This window comes from Sceloporus occidentalis, unplaced genomic scaffold (assembly GCF_023333645.1).
Source record: "Sceloporus occidentalis isolate IW3139 unplaced genomic scaffold, rSceOcc1.0.p SCAF_4, whole genome shotgun sequence".
NCBI classification, from domain to species: domain Eukaryota; kingdom Metazoa; phylum Chordata; class Lepidosauria; order Squamata; family Phrynosomatidae; genus Sceloporus; species Sceloporus occidentalis.
In genome coordinates, this window is record NW_028316984.1 from 81,114,963 (window position 1) to 81,136,685 (window position 21,723).

The following is a 21,723-nucleotide window of genomic DNA, read 5'->3' on the forward strand; positions in this document are numbered from 1 at the left end:
ACTATAGAAGGAAAAGGAATTGACTTCTCTGACAAGCTTCTCCAGTGATAGATGTTTGAGGTGACTGGGCCTCATTTTTGTAAATACCACCTTACAAATAATTTATGTGACTATAAATTATTTCTTAAGTTTTTGAGCAATTGAATGCTCCCTTCCATGAAAAAGATTCATATTCATGAAGGTCTAGCATGCCACTGAGAAGACCATTTCCCTGACAACTAGTGTCCCAAATGCAGAGATTTTTAAATTATAGAGAAATTTTAATCATGTAGATGTCCCTCATTTGAAGTGGCACAGGCCATGCTCATGTTTACTACTTTATCTACTTTTTGTGAGGACTAGGAATTTCAAATTAAGTTGGAAATCTTCACTGGTAGTGGTCATTTTGTTTCTGCCAGTGCAGTCACTGGTGTTTCAAATATATTTGTCTACTGTTTTGTCCTTAAAAATAGTATTCCGAAGGATATGTGTACAGCTGCCAGAACTTTGCTGCCTGCGTCTCTTCATGGGGCACCCAATAATTTGGCATGTTGTTCTCTAACAAATAGATCATAGTGAAGCTGATTTCCTTCATTGCTACCTATGTTTTTTGCTCAAACTGCATCTTCTTCCCTGTATGTCTATAGGCTGCAGATTCCAGAGACTCTCTCGCTATGGCTCTGTATTCGCAGTGCTTCTCATGGATCATTGGCAGAATTAACTCAAAGATAAAAGGGAAGGAAAACTTTAAGTCTGTGGGAATTCTGGATATCTTCGGTTTTGAGAATTTCCAGGTTAGAAATTTAAAGTTTGAGAATTATAGCATGAACCAAAGTTGGTTTCTGTAGACGCAGAAAACACACTGTGCTGATGTGTGGGCATGGGAGGGAGGGTGGATAAAATGAGAGCCAACAAGGCAGAAGCTGTCCAAGGGAATTCCAGGACTTTAACAATGTGGACAACAGGTTGTTCTATAAGAATGACTTTAAAAAGACATATAGGCGGGATACAGACGGGCAAAAAGGGGTGTATTCATGACGTCATGAAGGTGGAGCCTTCAGACGGGCCTTACCTGAATGCCGCCATGAACACGCCCCCCGCACGCCCCAAGCGGGAAGAGGCGGCATTAAAAAAGTGCTGCTTTTCTCCGCTTCTTTTCCGTTTGATGCGCAGCTGCGCAGCTCCGTCTGTAAACTGCTGCACCGGTACGCCAGAATTGCTACGCCGCTAATTTAAGTTGCCCATTTAAAAGCTCCGTGTCTGCTGCGTCGCATAATGAGTCGGGGTCCTGGAACATGCGCAGTTTGCAGTCAGGCTTTAATTGCAGCGTCAGCTGCCATGCAGGTGTGGAAGCTGAAGCACAGCTGCAGCGCATTTTAAGACTCGTAACCCTAACCCTAACCCTAACTCTAGAGCAACATGTACGCATGCGCTGCTTGGAAAGTTTGGACTTTAAAGTGAGCCCCTACACACATTCCTGTGCCATTTTCACCTAACAATAAAAACCCCTAAAACTGTAAATATTTACATATGTACAAGGGAGGTGATGGGGGATGGCAGGGGGACAGCGGTGGCAGCGGCGACAGCTGTGGCTGTGCATTGCAGATTCAGCAGGAGCGCGGGGACCAAAGGAGAGGAGGCATCCATGATGCTGGTGACACTGGCAAAGTGCAAGCGGGCAAGGATGCCAACACCAGCTGATCACCAGCTGGCAGGAGACCACCATTGTTCTTGGGCAGAGCGGGGAAAAAAGTTTTAAAGGGGCTTGGGCACTTTAAATGTGCCCATAGGCTTTCTGCCGCCGCTGCTTAGTGCTGCAGCTGCGCAGCTGCGCATCCGCCAGCCGGCAAAGGAAAAAAAAAAGCCCCGTTTTTGGCCGCCCGTGAGGAAGCTGCCTCTCTCTTTGCAGCGTCCTCCGAGGTGGCGGTTTGGAAACTGCGGGTCAGAAACGGCCCCAGGTGAGGCGTCTTCACTGCCCCCCATGTGGAAGCCCCATCTCCTGAGCCACGCCCCCGGGGTGGGCGGTCTGGAGGCTCCGTATTCAGCAGAATACAGCTCCAAGACGTCTTCCCCTGCCCGTTTGTATCCCGCCATAGGGTCTTTGTCCCGACCTGTATGTGTGGTGAGGGCTGAGCATCCACATTCTCTGAGCCCTCACTGCACTGCCCGGGCGCCATATTGGCACACGCCTTTCCACATGATGACGCACGTCGGGCGCAGCACCCAAATGTTGCTGCACAAAAGGGGCATCATCATGGCACACCTGTGGCACCCCTTCCGAGATGCAAAAAGAAGCGGCCTCCATCTGGGGCAAACAGGAGTGGTCTTGAGACACCCGTCTGTAGAGGCCCATAGGTTTACCACAGTCATTCTAATGTATAGTAAATGTCTCTGTTTGGACATATGCTACTGTATTACCTGGTGCAGATGTATCTGTTTGTTTGTTTGTTTCCAAAATATCTGTGCCTTGAGCCTTCTCTACTGAACCTTGTGTGGTTCTGTGCCAGTCCACCAGGTGTATTTTTTTAAGGGTAAGAGCAGTGGCTGAATAAGACCAGGCTACTACTAAGCACCTCTACCATCTGTCCTACGTATGCCCTTTTCTTTATGGCCTTGGAGGAAAAGATTCTTCCCAAGCCAAGAACATGCGTATTAACACTGGTTTCTCTTGTATCTCACACACAGGTGAATCGTTTTGAACAGTTTAACATCAACTACGCAAATGAGAAGCTCCAGGAGTACTTCAATAAGCACATATTTTCCCTGGAGCAGCTTGAGTACAACAGGTAATGCTCACTCTAAGTGGCTCCTGGCAATTAGGAGAACCCATTGCTCTCAGATGAAAGATGGAAAGCAGTTAGCAGCGAGAGAGCCATTTTGAATGTCATTGTATACATAATTTACATAAAAGTCACAATATGGAGGAGGGATGGCTGGAAATGATGTTAAACACTATTCCACTGACTTAAAACAGCTTTATCTGGTTCTCTTCTTTTTTTTTTTTTTTCCATTTGCCCAAAGATCTTATTTTCTGCCTCCTCCTGTTTTATAGCCCCACACACCCAATGTTGAAATTTCTTCCCTCCTGTTCTTTACAAAGGAATGTAAGACTTGTTCTTCCTCTTTGTTTGTCAGGGAAGGGATAAGCTGGGAAGCTATTGATTGGATGGATAATGCAGAGTGCCTGGATCTCATTGAGAAGGTAGGCTCCTCTGGCTCTCACCAAGCTTTTCTCTGACTAATCTTTTCTCTGACCTTTCCCATTTCTATGTCTCGTTTTGTGGATGGTATCCTTCCTAAAGTCCTCTTTGAAAGGCAATGTATCTACTTGTTCTTTGGTAAGGGGAGTAATTTAAGGTAATGCTACTTAAACTGATGGTCCATAGACTGGTGCTAGCCTGTGAGCTGTTGGCTGACAGTCCATAGCATGTTTCCAGGAAATGAAGAAGAAGTTTCTGCCATTGGGCATAAATATGATGCTGGTCCCTGACACATTGAGGGGGAAAACTGTGCTGATCCTTAGATAGTTTTGATCTCTTTAAATCAAAAGGATACCTTCAGCCCTATCAAGGATGTTTATTTCTGCTGTAGCAAATTAACAGCCTGTTGCCCGTTTCTCTTGTTTTGGCTATAGAAACTTGGCTTGTTAGCACTGGTGAATGAAGAGAGTAGATTCCCCAAAGGCACAGACAGTACCCTTTTGGAAAAGCTCCACAGTCAGCATGGGGTGAGTACTCATATACGCCCATCATTGTATTTATTTATTTGGGATACTTTTGTTATATTTCAAGTTTCTCATTAAAAAAAGACAATAGAAACCACAGTAAAACACTATGATTCCAGTATGAACAAACGGGGATGAAAGTTAAGTAAAACCAGCATCAGTTGCTTCCAAGTGACTCAAGAAACATTTGTGGATAAAACACCTAATTATCCTTCTGAAAGCTATCAGTCAGTTGACCTGCTTACTCTATCAGTCAGTTGGCCTGCTTACTCTATGAGTATAAAAAGTAAGGTTTCATCAGTTTCACTATACAGCACAAACCTAGATCTCATAACCAACTGACAAAACTCTAGCATGGGGAATGAAATGAGTAGAATAGGGAAATAGCTGGTAATCTTAAGGCACAAAGGTAGCATTTAAGGGTCACCATTCCACACAGACCATTTAGGGCAAGAATGAGCATCTTTTGGCCCTCCAGATGTTATTGGATTGTGGCTTCCTTCATTTTTCACTGTTGGCTATGTTGGCTAGGGATGATAGCAGATGCAGTACAAAAATATCTGGAGGGCTACATTTTTCATGACAGGGCTTGAGGCCTTTAAAGGTCAAAACCAGAACTTTGAACTGGACCTGGAAACAAAGCATTATCTGACCAATTATTTCTTTGACTGGCACCAGTGAGCAACCTCTTCTCTGCTTTCTGGACCAGCTGCAGTTTCCAGACACACTTCAATGTAGCTACAGAGGTAGTTTCAGTAATAAATCCTAGAGGTCGCCATAGTGCATATCACATTGGGAAGTTCTATACATTTTCATTTGTATGTCTATAGAAGAGAGAAGAGCACATAAAGGGGAGAGGAAGATTAAGCTGCAGATTAAAGGGAAGAGAAGACTGATGTTTTACTACAGTCTGTTTCTAATCTCCATATTTTAATTTCATTTGAAAACAACATGTCTGTTTCTTGGGCCATCCTATGATAAGAACTGCTGCCACATTCAGAAGGCTACAAAGTGAGAAAAAGAGGCAGCCTCCATAATTCTTCATACAGATCCACTTAGTTGCGTCACGTTTTGGAGTTTTTTGGTAGAACACTATGCCAGCCCTTGCAAGCTGTCTTCATGTCATCTGACCAAAAAAGAGGCTACCACACTGTGAAGCTAACTCAGCCTCTTCAAAGCAAAGTAAACAGCATTGTATAATGCCTATTCTGTTTAAGCAGATGATGCTTAGTTCCTAGCAGATGAATAGTTGCTAAGATTCAGTGGGTGGAAGTTAAAATTAGATTAACGTTTCAGGCTAGAATAGATTTCCTTGTTCGGTTTACTGGATAATGGCTAAAAGCTAGCAGACATAAACTATACTTGGTAAAGAACATGCTTCTTACTTGTTCTGGGAATTCAGTAGACAGGCTGATCCAGTGGCTTGTGATATAACTGCAGTGAGACAGGGAATATTCTAGAAGGATCAGTTATGGCCCATTAGAATTGTAGCTGTGACAAACATTTGCAAGGGCATTTGGCTTCATTTGACCATTCCTGAATGGTTTATTGTGGATACAAGATTTATGGTCATTTGGGGCCTAATTCTTGTAGTTTGATAGCACTAAGGTTGCCAGATGAAAACTGGAGAGGGCTCTTTTACTTTTAATAGTTGTGTAGAAGAACTAATTTCAGCAGATGTTGCTTGTTATGCAAAAGGCAACATGCAACACCAGCTGTTATTCCCTCTTCTACACAACCATTAATGGTATAGAAGCCCTCTCCTGTTTTCACTGTAGCAACCCTGGGTAGCATTGCCCCAACACATATGTCCTTTGTTCATTTCTACACTGTATTATTATGGCCCAGAAATGACTGGTTCACTGGTAAAAAAGAGTTATTTCAGATGCACTAGATGCTGTGCTTCCCTTTCTTTTGTTTCAGAACAACCAGTATTACATGAAGCCTCGAGTGACAGATTTCCAGTTTGGAATCCAGCACTATGCTGGAGAGGTAGGTGTCTTGTAGCTATATAGCTGAGAGGGCATCCAGTTGGGTTCAGAGACCTAGAAAACAGAGAGCAATTAAGTCTCAACCTGCAGCCTACAAAGATGGGTTAAAGTGAGAAACTCTGTCTGGAATGCATTTGGGGCTGGGTGTTAGGCTACACAATGTTTTAAAATCTTGGATTCAGACCTGTCAAGTATCATTTTGTTCAATCCCCACAGACAGTAAGTTTATTTAGGGCCAGAGCACACATTACACTCACTATGCCGGTTTAGGACAGCCATAGACAAAGAGGGCTGAAGCTGCATGCACCTGCAAAGCTGTTTTTGCAACCCTCTGCCTCTATCCATGCCCCCTAGACTGCTCTACTTCTGCCCAAATAACAGTAAATTGCTTCTCCTAGAATACATCTGGCCACTTCCAGTTTTGTTTTGCAATAATTTATCTGGTGTCTTTGCATGCTGTGTAGCCCCTCAAAGAGGTACTCAGCAGCAAAAAATGGCCCCTGGACCTTTCTCATTTGTCCACCCCTATGAGAAGATCTTATATTTTGAGTTCAGCCATCATATGGTGAGTTTTTATGATATTGTTGCATCTGAGGAGGTAGACTTAAATCTACAAAAGCTTATGCTACCAACTTCGTTCTTTCGCTCAGTTAGTCTCAAAGGTGCTACAAATTTGCATACTGATCCAAACTAACACGGCTATGTCTTTGAATTCTATATACCTGGTAACTATTGGAGGTAATATTTTAAAAATGGCAGTGATATCCCAGCTCCCCTCCTCCCAATATTAAATGCTTTTTAAGCCTTAAGAATCACAGAAGGTGACCAGGGTGGATGCCTTGATGGTTCAAGAGTTTGTTTTCTGAATGTAGTGTCTGTTGATGCTGCACAGTCACTGACATGTTGACCAAGTGTACCATTTGTGCATTCTCATGTTTGCCATGTCAGAGCTTTTGACTTTCATTAACCCAGAAATGGAGCTGGTTGAAAGATTGCACTTAGTGGAAGAAAGCTGTGTAAAACACCTGATAAACAACAATAACCTGTAAAATGTATTTATTTGTACCATTTTTATCCTACCATTTCTCTAAGTTGCTTGTGGGGGCATCCATAGATTCCCCTTTTTGTCCTCATAACAATGTTGTGTCATTGAGGCTAAGCTGAGAGAAGATGACTGGTCCAAAATCGTTTGGTCAGATTCTGAATTTCATGAACTTGGATTTCCCCATTCCTAATCCAGCACTCTAACTATCACATCACATTAGCCTAATTGCATGGAAAAACCTGACAGTACCTAATCCTCTAAACTAGATATTTTTCATTTTTTCAGGAGAACTACTTAAGTTATTTGAATGTTTTGGCTGTGGATCCTTTGACTGTGAAGTATTTTCCTCTTTATGGCAAACTTGGATGTTTGTGTTTTAATCTCTTTTTGCAGGTTCTCTATGATGTGAGGGGCTTTCTAGAGAAAAACAGGGACACCTTTCGGGATGATATTTTAAACTTGTTGAAAGATAGCAGGTAAGTTGCCCACAGCCATTCGGAATCAAGCCTAAAATATTTGGAGCTAGTGATGGGCATGTAGTATCAACCTAAACGTTTTTGCCTTTGGAATTCAGTGTTCCATGTCTTCTTTTTCTGCCTCATTCCTCTTTGCTCCTAGGCTTGATTTCATCTATGACCTCTTTGAAAGAGTCTCTAGCTGCAGCAGCGAAGACACTCTGAAGATGGGGACTCAGAGGCGTAGACCGACTGTCAGCTCCCAGTTCAGGGTAGGAGCAGCAGATGTTCTCTAAAAAAACAAACAAAGCAAAACAAAAAACGCAGTTTGGTATTGCTTCTTTTGAGTTTTCTCCTGACATTGTTTAGGGGACATCATTGATGGAGATTGTTGGTTTTGTTTCTTGCCTGGGTGAGTCTTGCTTCCACCTGGTTGCTCTGAAAAGGACAGACATTCATGGCCCCATTAGAACTGTTGACTCAGACCTTATGTCTGTGCTTTCATAAATGTTTTAATGTATATCTATTCAATGAAATAGCCACTAGACCTTCCCTTGATTAAAAAAAAATCACTCGTTTTTTTTAAAGTAGCTAAACTTTTCATTGATTAGAAGAGGTGAACTACTTTTTTGATGTCACATGGGTGAACCAGTCAGTGCTGTGCATTGCTGGTTTCCACAGTATACTGGCAGAACTGGTTTCCACTGAACCCAGCCTGGAGAACCAGTTATAAGAACATGGTAAATGTACTTCCAGGGTGGCTTCAGCACAAGTTAAGTACCTGTGCACAACCTGTAGAAAATGTTAGGTTGCGTGAAAGCTGATGCTTAGAGACCCCATTTCTCCAGTTTTTCACCTGAAAAAAATAGTATGACTGATGGTGTTTCTGTGTGTTCATCAGAGATTCTTCCTGTTCTTTTGCAGGACTCTTTACACTCCTTGATGGCTACGCTCAGCACTTGCAACCCACTGTTCATTCGCTGCATCAAACCGAACCTGGAAAAGGTGAATTGCCAGCACTGTGGATGCCAATTGAACAGGGAACAGAGGTAGATTTTTAGCCAGTGAAGGTAGCATAAGCAGAGCATTAGTAATGACTGGCAGGAAAGCAAGGACAGAAGAATCCCAGATGCTTTGGCAAAAAAGGATCATTCTGGGAGTCTGGTCTAGAATCCTTCCCTTCTTCCTTTGAGCAGAGCTAGCACAAAAATGGAACAGAATAAAAAGCATGTGTATGCATGGGATTAGTTCAGTGGGACACTGAAAATGGCCCTCACAAAACACAGACAATACATTGATTTTCATACAACCAAATTCCTTCATTTCTGCCCTTATCATTTACTCATCCGTACTCCTGGCCTTTTCTCTAGGCTCCAAATCTCTTCAGTCCAGATGTGGTGTTGAAACAACTGCGATATTCAGGTATGCTGGAGACGGTGAAGGTCCGCAGAGCTGGATTCCCTGTACGACGACTTTTTCAGGATTTCCTTCTCAGGTATAAGTAATAGTTCAACTCCTAAAATGGAATTTTACTGAGTATTCAAACATAGCTTTCACCGTGGTGGGATTTTTGCAAGTGAGGAAATAACTAGGCATATGGAATTCAGAGACGAATGACTAACTTGTGAATATAAGGGAAATCAGGAGTTTTGGGGGAAGAAGTTCCAGATAAACCTGGGCAGGCCATCTCTTTTATCTCTTGGAAAATTAAATAATGATCACAGGTAGCCACATTGGTCTTATTGGATGCTCAATGTCTCTTATCATGTGATACAAGTATTTGGTAGAAGCGAGAGAGTAGAATAATTAAACATATTTAATTTGGTAAACTGCATTTAGGGCTTTGCTTAAATTACATTTTATAAGGTTAAAGGCTGGGAATAAATCAAACAAATAAGTGTATACAGTCTGGGATTATAAATCTTGGGCTGCATGTATCCCAGGTCACAGCAGCCTCCTAGGAGGTTTTACACCAAACATACCTGTTATTCAAAACTAAAAGTGGACTTCTGGCCATTTTGGGAAAAGATGGTAGTATTTTTGGCAATCTGGATGGTCCTGGGGCAAAACAGTTGGCCCTGGATCTAGTGAAATAGTCTTCCCCTGCCTTGTATTCCCACTCCTGGATGTCAGCTGTTTGTGTTGTGGGTTGTTGGGAAAGATCATGAAGAATGAGCAGCACTGCTTTTTAAGAGACACCCACTGAATGGTGTTACCATTCAGAAGGAAATAAGATAAGCAGGGCATCCCATGGGGAAAGGTGAGGGAAGCTTTGGACGTAATGGTGAGGCAAGAATAATTTTGTGCCTGTTTCTGGTAAAAAGCTTTCTTTGGTTCTATCAGGTACAAGATGCTTTTAAAGAACTTGAAAAATCCAGATGGTGCAAAGGCCACGTGTGCAGAATTCCTGAAGATGCATGACAGTTCCCAAAGTGCATGGAAGCTAGGAAAAACGAAGGTATGCCTTTTGAGTGGAAAATAGCACGCACAGTAATGCTTTATAGAAATAAGCAGTCTATCCCTGAATAATTTCCCCAGAGTTGAGTGCATGATTGCTGTTGACTCTGATGAATTACCTGGTCCCACTGTTCTGTGTTGCTCACCTGGTGGGTTCTATGCTTCTTGTTATTGTTGTTGCTGCTGTTGTTGTTGTGTGCCTACAAGTCATTTTTGACTTACAGTGTCCCTAAGACAAACCTATCATGGGGTTTTCTTGGCAAGATTTGCCATTGCCTCCCCTAAGGGTGAGAGAACATAACTTGCCAAAGATCACTCAGTGGCTTTCATGGCTGAGCTGGTAATCAAACCCTGGTCTCCAGGGTCATAGTTGAACACCCAAACTACTATGCCATGCAGACTCTGGGTTCTATGCTAATAAGGGCCAAACCACCTCTTCAGCTCTTCTTCCTAGTCAGCCTGTTCAGAGATAAAGCCTCCTTCCTCAGCCTAAGAGTATATCTGTATGGAAGCTTCTTGTGTGGCCTTATTGCCATTTTAAGCACTGGAAAAAGCACACAAGAAGCTGTTTCTAAGTTCAGGGGTAAAGTATTACTTTTTTCAGGGCATGGGAGGGTTCTAGAAAGCAGCTGACCCATCCATCTTCAAATCATGCATACTGTATCTTCATATTGTCAATCTGTGCCTCCCACCTGATCTCCCAACTTGCAGTGTATGAGCAGGAGTCTCTCATGGGTTGAACACAGGCCCAGTGTGTACATTATGAATGAGTTCAGATATGTATGAAATACTCCTTCATCCGCAAATAAAAGTGCACACAGATTTGTTCAGACAAACGTACTGTGAAGGTCATTTGTGGAAGGTGCTACCGTTTTACTGGGAATTATATAATTCCTACTGAAAGGAGGACAATAACTCAGTAGTAGGTTCCATGCTTTGCAACTGCAATTCCTAGTATCTCTAGCTGAAAGACTACTCAGTTAATGAAGCTAAAAAAGATTCTTGCTTGAGATATTGAAGAACTGTTGTTCAAGTACAATGCTGGGCTAGATATTTCTGTGACCTGATTCAGTACAAAGCAGCTCCTTGTGTAGGCTGACCTCATGCCAACGTTTCTTTAGCAACAAGGCAGACATTAGAGTTGCAGTCTTCTATGGTGTGGATGGATACAGGGTAGCTTGCAAAATCCACATCTACCATGTAGATGTGGACTAAGGCAAACCTCGCTAATTAAAGCAAAATGGTTTAAGATAGTTATTTTTATTTATTTTTTTAAAAAATAAAAACAGGATCCCCCCCCCTCACTTCAAGTGTTGAAATCAACACAAATAGAACTGCAATTACAATTGTTTTTGTTGCCATGTGCCTTCAACTTGATTCTGCTTTATGGCAACCACATCATAGGGTTTTCCTGGCAAGACTGGTTCAGAGGAGGTTTGCCTTTGCTTTCCTCTGAGACTGAGAGAGTATGACATGACCTTAGTCACCTAGTGGGCTTCCATGGCCAAGCAGGGATTTGAATCTTGGTCTTCCAGTGTCCTAGTCCAGCATTCAAAGTACTTAGCAGTTGCAGCCTTGCTATAAATTTGTTGCTGGACACAAGGAGCTTTGGAGATGAGTTAGTTGCCTACCTCTGTCTGTGTCAATGTATAATAGAGAGGTGATTATGATTAAAAAAAGATAGTTCATAGCAAATTTATTAAAATTTATTTTCTATATAGATTTAAATATCTGAGAGCTACATTTACATACATTTACAATTATGCATACTGTCAAGTAAGTATAAAATTTGGCCTTTGGTATGAGGTACTTGCAGTCTCGTTCAGATAAGTTTATTTTTTAAGCATGTTTAAGGAAAAATGGTTAGAAAGCAAGTAAGCAATCTCTGGCTAAATCCAGTATAATTGCTGCCCCCTGTAAAAAAGTACATTGAGATTGAATGAAAATAAAATTGTATGATCTACTGTTTTCTCCCAATGTAGTTGCATGACACTTATTTATGACCTCCTGTACCCATAAAGAAGGAGAGAGAGAAAGTGTGGTTTAGGTAAAATTACAAAGCCTCCCTTTACATACCAATGTGCTCTAGCCAGCACAATGGCATGTCTTTATTCCCTGGATCTCTCTTCAGCACAAGAGCTCTATGCTACATTTGGTTAGACTCTTCCTTAGGAACAAACATAATTTCTGAGTTAATAAGGCCATTAGTTGAACCTATTTGTCAAGGGCAGTCATTCAAGAATTACTTCAGCAGTAACATGCCAGTCCATAAGGCCAACAGTGTTTCTTCTGTAAAGGTCATGTCTGTCAGATTGTCTTGGCATGGACAGCATGTCACATTGCTATTGCACTTAATACCCCTGGCACTCATGGCATGCCAAAATTACAGAGATTAAAATATTGAATAATTGAACCCAATCACATGTGTTGAAAGGACATGGTGGGGTATTGTGATTCTTTTATATGGCTTTTCTAATTTATGCAATGTGGTGCTGGGTTCCAATTTCCCTTGGCATAGACAGTATTCAGCCAGTGAACCTGTCCCAACCAAGTTGAAAAGGGAGGCAAGCTCAGACATCATTTCTAGAATGAAGGAGGAGGCCAAAGAGGGCCTGCCACTAGCAAGAGAGGAGAAACAGAACTGCTTTCTTTCTGCATACCAAGCACAAGTTAATGAATCAACCCTGGAGCCATTAAAAGAGAGCAGGCTCCAAGTGACTGGTGTGCAGACAGGTGACCTTTGATCCTGCCCAAGAACAATAGGACTTTCACTTGCTCTCCCCAGTTGCTGGTCCAACAGAGAAGGGGCTGGCTCTCTCCTTGTCCTATGGCTGGTGCTCAGGGAAACTGGGTGGCTATAGGCAGCACTTCACTCCTAGCTCAAAGGCTTCCCTTTGTAGGATGAGCAAGGGGAGGGGTGCCAGGGTGGGTTGAAGACACTCTCCAATCTATTGAGATTAATTGCAGCTGCAGGATGGAAGCAAATAAAGCCAGCTTTAAGAAATATATTGGATAGGGCAGGCCAAGGAGCTGTCTAACTGATAAATGGCAAAACAACTAATTAATTGGACTAAAACAATAAAGAACAATTGGGACCTTAAATTTTGGGTGTGCAACCAGATGGAAGTGACAAGGAAGGAAGGAAGCCATTGGAAGTAGCAGATACATTAAATTTAAGCAATTCAGTGTTCCTAACCATGCCTCACAAAGGATTGAAGAAAAACGAGCTCAAAGGCAATAGCCTTTTGTCTTGCTAATTCAATTTAAAGTTTATTTCTTGGACTGAATCTTCCAGTACCCACATGGCCAGAAGGTGTAGGGGCCAACCTGCATGAATACTTTTCTGAACATACTATCTGAACTGAGGACAACAACCACAATATCTTGACTAAATGCAGGGCCATGACTAACATCATATTTCATTCTTTCCCCTGCATCATTCTAAACACCTTTGCCTGATGAAGAAGCCAGTGGAGCTTCAAAAGCTTTAAAACTTTATGCATTTTGGTTGGTCCACTAAATGTATCACTGTTTTGTGGATTTTGGATGATACTGTACTTTGCTATATGGCCAACATGGCTACTCTTGGATATATTTTTAAGCAATGAAGTGTATTTTCCAGCACTGAAGACACACACTACGGTGATTCTGTACCATTTGGGTAGCAATGTGATGGCACTTTGGACTTAGAGAATCCAGTACATTCAGTTTGATGCATAAATGTGATGGGTTATATAAAAAGCTCTGCATGAGCAAAGTACTTCAGCTTTTCCCCCTTAACCCTTATGGCTAATACTATGCCTGTTATAATTGTACCAGTCCCCTGCTCTCTCTATTTTACTTGCAAAGTTTGAACTATGAGCACACTCTGCAGGAGCAATATCAGCACAGAGTTATGTTATGGGGTTTGGTTGGATTTATAGGTTTTGATCAGAGGCTAGATAAGGCCTTTAGTGCAGAGAGGCATGATGCATTGTACTTAAAAAGCAGGCACCCAGTCAAGGGAGTGAAAGATCAGGAGTGTTGCAGGAGCATACTGTAGTGCTTAAAGCCATTCCCCACATGGCATGGAAACAACCTGACTTGTCACTAAGAATACAGTCAGCAGGCTGCTTCAGCCACTTCTGGATCTCTGATAAGTATAAACATATGCATTGAAACATATGTTGGTCTCAGTCATCTGATACATTTTTAGGTGCAGTGTTGTTTTTTTTAAAAAAGTGTGCCTTGGTCCATAGTACACTTGGAGATGCATTTTCATTAGGGAAAAAAAAGAATATATGCTTTTGCAGGCATCATTAAGCTATTAAAGAAGAATGCAAAATACATTTTACTGCTTACCTAAAGAATTCATGCTGTGATAGTCATGTACCATAGGTAAAATAACTTATTTTATTGGCCCTGCTTCTGTTTGTGCCTGTTAAGAACAGCCTGATCCCAGAAAATGTAAGTAGGCCAAGCAGTGTTTTGTGGCACAAAGGTAAATTGTGGGAAAAGCTTCCCTTTCTGCATTTCTCTGTGACATGTTGTGAAAAAAGCACAGGCGCAGACCCAAGAAGAAGCTGGCAACTTTAACCTTAGGCATCTTTTTCCTCTTACTGTCTTAAAGATGAATAGGTTTTAAAAGACTCATGAGCTTGCCTTGTGAATCCAGTCCCTTTGTAATTGTCAAGAGAACCTGCTATAAATTTCTTTGCATGGAACTACTGTAATTAATAAGTGCTGCTCTTTGTTTCATGATGCTGAGGTTGAGGGTGGAGTATCTGAGCTTCTTGGGCATGTTCTTTTCTGGTCCTTACTAGGTCAACGGAGTGTTGTAGAAGTCTCTCTGAATGGCCCACAGTAGCTGGGATAAGGGTGCCCTGTGGAGCTATATGCACATGAGCCTGGGTGTGGGCTTGCACATGTGCTGAGCAGGATGGGGGAGGGAATGGGAAATGCTTCCTGTGAAATATATTCAAAGGGGATTTCTATACCAAGCAATTGTTTGGTGGAGGAAGGAAAAGGATTAGTATAAGGAATTGTGGAGCACAGGAAAGGAAGGGGAAGGCAGGATGGGCTTTGTGTTTCTCATTAGGAGCAGAGCAGAGCAGCTGCTTGTTGTCAACTAAGGAGTTTTGGACTTTTTCAGCCTACTAGTACAAGTGTGTGTGTGTGTGTGTCTACAGAGGCAGAGGGGCTCATCTTGCTTCCTTACCAATTCTGTCCTTCACACCAGAACTCTTTGGCTCTTTGCCTCAGACTTAGGGAGGCCTAAATAGCCTCTGTGATTTTCACTGTTATTTATGCCAATGCTCAAGCAAAGCCATGTGCTCAACACCTGTTTTTTCCTTTAAAAGTGTATATGTACCCCCAGATTGCATCCAAATGCCTCTCTTCCGCTCATCCCTTGCAGGCTCTTATGTTCTAATTCAGTCCAGCATATGACACCCATGCCAAACTCTTCTCAAACCTTGAAATAGTCTTTGGGGCATATATGCATGCAGCCAGGAACTTGATGTACTCCCATTTTGTGGATAAATGGGAAATGCAAAATGAATTTATAAGAATTAGTAGGTCTTGATGGTGGACAACCTTGGTCATGCTCACTTTCCTTCCTTTTTTCCTTGCAGTGCAGAGAGAGGATCTGTACAGCTTTATGGGAGGGGGGCTTTCTAGGTGGTTTGCAGGGTTGAAGTGCACCACAGCAACACACATGGCCCCTCAAAACAGAGAGGACTGGGCCTTCCTACAAACTCACATTATACTCCAGATCTATTGTTGAAAAGATTGCCTATCTGCTTGTTTTTGTCTTTGGAAAAAGCTTCTGTCATTGTTTCTGGGAAAAGTATTCATTGATAGGCTGGGTGGGTTGCCTCCACTTTATGCAAACATGAAAGACTAGCCGCCTTGAGTTTAAATGATTAAAGAAGAGGCATCCCTGGGGATGTGGGTGTCTTTTGCAGCCATTCATCAGCCCCCAGAAGTATGCTACCTTCAGAATACCAAGGGTGCCCTGGATCCCATTCTCCCTCTGCCACTCCTTTATTGTCCCTGTGGATTTATCCCTTTTGAGGATTTCCAGGTGGCATGCATCTAAATTCTAGACCCTTTCATTAGAAACAGGCAACTATAAGTCAGTGCAATGGCAAGAACAGGATGGCAAGGGGGTCAATCGGGTGAGGGAAAGTGGAATCCATTAGGACTCCACTGGGAACACCTCAGTAAGAACACCTCAGTTCCATAAAGCAGGAAATCAGTAAAAATGCTTCAAGGGGCTTATAGGCTGGGCTGAGAGAGCCTGGGTGCAGCATAGCATTCAGGTGCACCGAAAGTGCAAGGATGGCCGCCTGCTCTTGTTTATGAATATGTGCCTGTTGGAGAGGTTTGAATGGAGGGAAGGCAGCATGGCAAGGGGAAGAGGCCTTCCAGCCAAACAGATAGCTGGAAAAGTTGGTCCCACAGTAGCACTGCAAAGAAGCAGGTTGACCAGATGTCCTCCTTTTCCAGGACATGTCTTACATTTCAACCTTCTGTCCAGGAAGAATTCCAAAACGTCTCCTAGTTTGAGCATGGCTAAGAAGCATGAATTCATATTTATATGAGTTTATATGAATGGGTTTTTTGCTTTTATTTGGTCATGCCCTGCATTTTTCATGAATATCCTACATTTTGCGGTGCCTGGGTCTCCTTTACAGTTATGACATCTGGTTACTTTGCAAAGAAGGAGCCAGGCAAAGCATCTACTAGTTAGCTGCAGTGGAGGAATTGGTCCTAGGCATGATTCCCCCCCCCCCCCCTTCACTCCCTCCTGGTCTTGAAAAGGGCACCTTGGCACAGATGGGGGCCAGGATTTTCCTCACCCTGAGTCCCTGTCAACTTTTGCATGCTTGCGGTGCTGGAGAGAAGGACCCCACAGGGCCATTGGGCCTCATCCTACTGGACTTGAATACCAGCAGGCCCTGACTGCTTTTGCAGATGTAGGCAAGGAAGAGGTTAATAAAGAGTGAAAAGTAGTGCAGGCTATAACAGCCTCTCCTCCTTTTCCCTTCTCCCCCTTAATCCTTGAGCAGAGAGTGTGGAGGCAGGGCTGGGCTGGGCTGAGTTTGGCTCCTCTCCCTGCCCAACTTTCCCCTTGTCCATCAGAGCAGGCACCCGAAGGGAAGGGCTGGCACAGCAGGGAAGGAGCTCTGGCGCAGGAGCATAAAAGGAGCTGTGTGGGTCTGTGTCTACTGTGTGCGTGTGCAGTATATAGGTATGTGGCAGGCAGGCATGGGGGCTGTGAGTGCTGCTGCCTCCTGGGACTTGTTGTTTCCTCTCTTTGTGTGAAACTCTTTCCTGGGGTACTAGGTTTTCCTGAAGGAAGCTCTGGAGCAAACATTGGAAAAGGCCCGGGAAGAGGAGCTGAGGAAAGCGGCCACCATCATCCGAGCCCACGTCCTGGGCTACATGGCAAGGTCAGTGCTGGGCATTGCCTCTTTTTTGGCCCCCTCTGCTCTGCTCCTGGCCTCTGGTCCTTGGCCTCTGGCAGTGCTCTTCCCTTGCTCTTCCCTTGCCTGCCCCTCCACCAGCCAAAAAACAAAACCTCAGCCTCAGCGTTTCCAGCAAGCCAAAGTTAGCAGCAGCTCCTGCAGCACCATTGTCACTCTCCTCTGCCTTGCACTTCTCATCCTCCATGAAGCTGCCTTCTTAGGCAGATTCCCCAGCTCTGCATCCAAAGAGCCCTCACAAACCCAGACTGAGAGCTCTACTTAGCAAACCCCTCTCCAGTTGCTCCTCCCTGATGGGCTCTTTGGGCTGCAGAGAGGGGACCATGGGGGAACCCTGAGCAGACTCCCTCTTCATCCCCAGCAGGCTCAGGGGCTCTGCATCCACGCCTGCCTTTTCCACTCGCTCTTATCTCTGCACACTCAGTGGAGCAGGCCTTTGTCTCGGCTTGTCCTGACAAATTGCTGTGTGCGCACATTAGGACATTCACCTCCACTCCACACACAGCCAGAGGTGGTGGTGCTACAGTGAGGATCAACAGGGGCTGGATGTATTTCAGGGATGCACCCTCACAGGCATAGAAATGGGTACTGGAGAAAGGAGTTCTGCACCCTGGGAATTTAAGCCCTGTGTTATGTTTTATTTTATGTAAATTTGTAGCCTCCTTTAAGGTTGCAAAGAGAAGCTTGAAAAATGTGTGGGCAGTGCTTGGCAGAATCTTGAGAGCCATTGGCTGGAGGAAAGAGGAAGGATTGGAGCTGAGCAGAACTTTGGGGAGGTGGAGCTTCCATATCCTGCCTGCAAAGCTTCCCCCCCTCCCCCCCCCATTAATAACCAAAGCAGAATAAATAAAGCACATGTGCAGAATAAATTGTGGAAAGAGAAAAATACCTTGCATTCAGCACTTCTGCCATTTTGGGGTTTTATTTTAAAGTACTGCATTTACAAAGCTCTAGGAATCATTTGAAACTTGTGCAAACAGACTAGGAGGGTGATGGGTGAGTAGGACTAGGGCAGTTGGCTATTGAAGAGGGAGATCCTGCCCAGGCAGGGAAAGTCTTCTAGAAGCAACAATTGGCTAGAAGCCAATTGCAGACGTGAGTAGACCAGGCAGTGTGAAATCTTTTGCCCAAATCTGCTGCATTTTGAGGATATAATTCCAAGCCAAATTTAATTGGGACTTGGCTCTAGTACATGTGAACTATTATGACAATAATAATATAGCTGGTATCAGCACCACTACTATTATTACCACATCTACGTGTATTCTCCATTTTTAAAAAATTGGACTAAGCTAACCAAAATTCTGTGTGCTATGCGTGTACAGTCACCCCTCCATTTTTGCGGACTTGAGAGCTAGGTCCCTCGCATATATGCATGCAGGAAATAGAGGAGGAAACGATGGCCGCCCACAGGAGTGCACACCCATTCAAGCCAATGAGGCTTGAATATACATGAATTTCCATTTTCATGAGGGGCCCTGGAATGGATCCCCCACAAAAAAAACTGAGGGGGTGACTGTGTGTGTGTGTGTGTGTGTGTGTGTGTGTCTATATATATATATATATATGGTTGTTGTTGTCTGCCTTCAGATTGTTTCCAACTTACAGCAACCCCAAGGCAAACTTATCACTGGGTTTTCTTGGCAAGATTTGTTCAGTGAGGTTTTGCCTTTGTCTTCTTCTGAGGCTGAGAGAGTGTACCTTGTCCAAGGTCACCCAGTAAGTTTCCATAGTTGAGTGGGGGATTCAAACCCAGTTCCCCAGAATCATAGTCCAACATTCAGACCACTACACCAGGCTTGTACTCACATAGATAGACAGATATGAATAAAATTATACAGTTTGCATACATAATGCAAAGTATTTGTATATAAAGGTTTATTTTCTGGTTTATTTATTATGATGATTTTATTGCGTAACAGTGCTGGATGTTATTTGGCTTCTCTGTCTTGGGCTGCCTGGAAGGTTTCTAGCCACCTGATGTGCATTAGAATATGAGTTGTGTGGAACAGGTCTGAAGAAGGGACTATGGGATGACTATGGACAAGAAAGGATGCTCAACCCTCCACAACCAACCAACCTCCCCACAAGGAATCCTGCCTGTTGTTCACTTTCTCCTTTGCAAATCTTTAGCTATCAGAGCCCAGCTGGGGGGGGGGGGGACGTGGGGGAGTTGTTGCAGAAGTGTATGGCCAGGGAGGAAGGATTCAGCACTTCCTCTTCCACTTAAACTTCCTCAGCATTAAGTTGCCTATGTAGACATACCCATCCACTCCCACACCCAGTCGCCAGTCTGACTCAGTTATGGTCGCACTCTGTCCATGATGGCTCTCCTGCTGCCATTTTAGACCCAGGGCATTTACCAAGAATTTCACATGCATTGTAGCAACCTTAAGTGCCGATATTTTGTTTATTTTTTGGAATTTATTTCTTAAAACAAAATTGAATGATAACTTTGATTCTCAGGATGCTGCCCCAATATCCATTTCAGTTCTTACAGAATGAAATCCTAGGGTTGCAAAATATACACATCCCTAATAGCTACCTCCTCTATTGTTATGTAATGCAGCCTTCTATAATCTGGTTGATTAAGATGACTGCAGATGATGGAAGTTGAAGAACACATGTGTAGGCCACCAAGTTGGGCTAGGACTCATGGCACTATACTGGTGTGTTTTTCCATAGTTGTCTCCTTCTAAGGAATGACCAGTCTCCTAGCTCCCATAAGCACCTTTCCTACTATAAATTAAAATCTACTTATTTAATTGGTTGGTATAAAACAAAGGGGCATGGGTCATAACATGTAATCCAGCTTGGACTGACATGGATAGGTCAGATCAGCACAAATAAAAGAATGAGTTCCAGCTTTTTCCTCAGCTTAAGCAGAAATTTTGGTGATGAGACCTAGAAACATTGAGGAATTTTGCTTCTCTTTGGCTGCAGTTGGCTATTGAGGACGGTGCCTCTGAGTGTATGCAGAGTACTGCTAGGCCTCACTATTAAATGACAAATAGACCTCACTCTGTTTTTGTGCTGAAAAATCATAGCTGAACTCTAGCATCTGCCTTTCTTTTCAACAAAAGCTCCCCATTCCCATGTCATAAGGGAGCAGGCAGATTTGCAGGCAAGTGTCTATAGGGCAACATATGGAAACAAGACTGACATAAATTAAGAGCAGGATGTGGCATAAATTGTCCCCTTTCATTTAGAGTAGTGGGAGAACATGACAGACCATGGGAAAGAAAGCTCCTTGCCAGTGGATTGACCATGTGCTTTGCACAACCCCAGAGTTTTTCCACTTGTTTTTCTGCTCAGCAAAAAAAATGGTGTAGAAACAGGAAATGAATGGCCCCAAGAGGGAGATGCCTAGAGAAATTCCTAAAACTCAGAAACCAAGTGGGTGACAGATGGAGCAAAAGGGACAGCATGGGAAGAATAGCTTCTTGGAGGAAATGTGTTCTTATTTTTTTACAGTGGATCCTTGTTATACACTGGGTTTGGTTCCATGATCCCCCTTGGATAACAAAATCTGTGGATGCTCAAGTCCCATTAAATATAATGAAATAGCAAAATGATATCCCTTATAAAAATGGACAATCAAGGTTTGATATTTGAACTTTATACTTTTTTTGAACATTTTCAAACCATGGATGCTTGAATCCACGTATAAGAAATCCGTGTATAAGAAGGGCCGACTGTATTTTATTTTTTGGAGGGAGGTGGCTCTGATTGTGCTGATTCATTGAATCTGGCTTCCTGATATCCCTGGGCTGGGTGGTATCTTATAGAGACCCTCATGAGGAATGGACATTGACTATAACTGCCATCTTATTTCTGTTGACTCAGAAAGAAGTACCAAAGGGCACTATCCAGTGTTGTGACCATCCAAAAGAATTACCGTGCCCACTTCTGGAAGAAGTCTTTCTTGCGCCTCAAGGCCTCCACCATTGTCCTGCAGAAATACTGGCGTGGACAGCTGACTCGTAGTCTTTATCGGCACCTGCTACAGGAAGAACAGAGACGAAAGCAGGAAGCCGAGGAGCAGAGACGGCAAGAGGAAGAGAGGATTAAAAAGGAGGAAGAAGAAAGACAATGGCAAGAAGAGAGGGCGTGTAGGAGGAAGCAGGAGGAGGAAGAGGAGAAGAAGAAAAGGTATAAGGCAGTCTTAGCTCTGTTTCTGTGGGCTAGCTTTCAGCAACCAAGGAGGTAGACTTCTATCTAGATTGTACCACTGCAGGGCTGAGGGAGGTCCATGAAAAGAATTTCCTGCACATAGAAAATCAGATTTCAGGGAACAGGGTTTTTGCCCTGTCTGTAAGAGGAATAGATTAAGTCCTAGGGAGGCTGGTACTGAATGACAAGGATAAACCATTGGTTTCAGTGCAATAGTAACTACTCTGTTCTAAGGCTATAATTCCACTCTGAAGGTATGGGGCCACAAGCCAACCTATATTACTATGGGTAATATAGTAAATAGCATTGGCTTGAAGGCTTTGTTACAGCTCACATATTTTAAACCAAACTGTAGCTAACTTGAGAGAGCAATAATATTTAGAATGGCATTGATTTCTGCCACAGCAAGTACTGAAGGAAGGCAGTGCAG

The 21,723-nt window shown here is 43.3% G+C and overlaps 1 protein-coding gene across 5 annotated transcripts in view; it reads left to right on the plus strand.

Annotated features, from left to right (window-relative positions):
• Positions 1-21,723, plus strand: part of LOC149314097 (unconventional myosin-X-like) — a 67,921-nt gene that overhangs the window by 12,497 nt on the left and 33,701 nt on the right. For all 5 annotated transcript variants that reach the window (XM_089520513.1, XM_089520512.1, XM_089520510.1 and 2 more), the window contains 12 exons: positions 627-773; positions 2,665-2,765; positions 3,115-3,181; positions 3,614-3,706; positions 5,627-5,695; positions 7,133-7,215; positions 7,358-7,466; positions 8,119-8,199; positions 8,565-8,689; positions 9,538-9,652; positions 16,981-17,087; positions 20,967-21,272. In XM_089520513.1, coding sequence (XP_089376639.1) covers positions 627-773; positions 2,665-2,765; positions 3,115-3,181; positions 3,614-3,706; positions 5,627-5,695; positions 7,133-7,215; positions 7,358-7,466; positions 8,119-8,199; positions 8,565-8,689; positions 9,538-9,652; positions 16,981-17,087; positions 20,967-21,272 — 1,403 coding nt within the window. The remainder of the gene's footprint in view (positions 1-626; positions 774-2,664; positions 2,766-3,114; positions 3,182-3,613; positions 3,707-5,626; positions 5,696-7,132; positions 7,216-7,357; positions 7,467-8,118; positions 8,200-8,564; positions 8,690-9,537; positions 9,653-16,980; positions 17,088-20,966; positions 21,273-21,723) is intronic.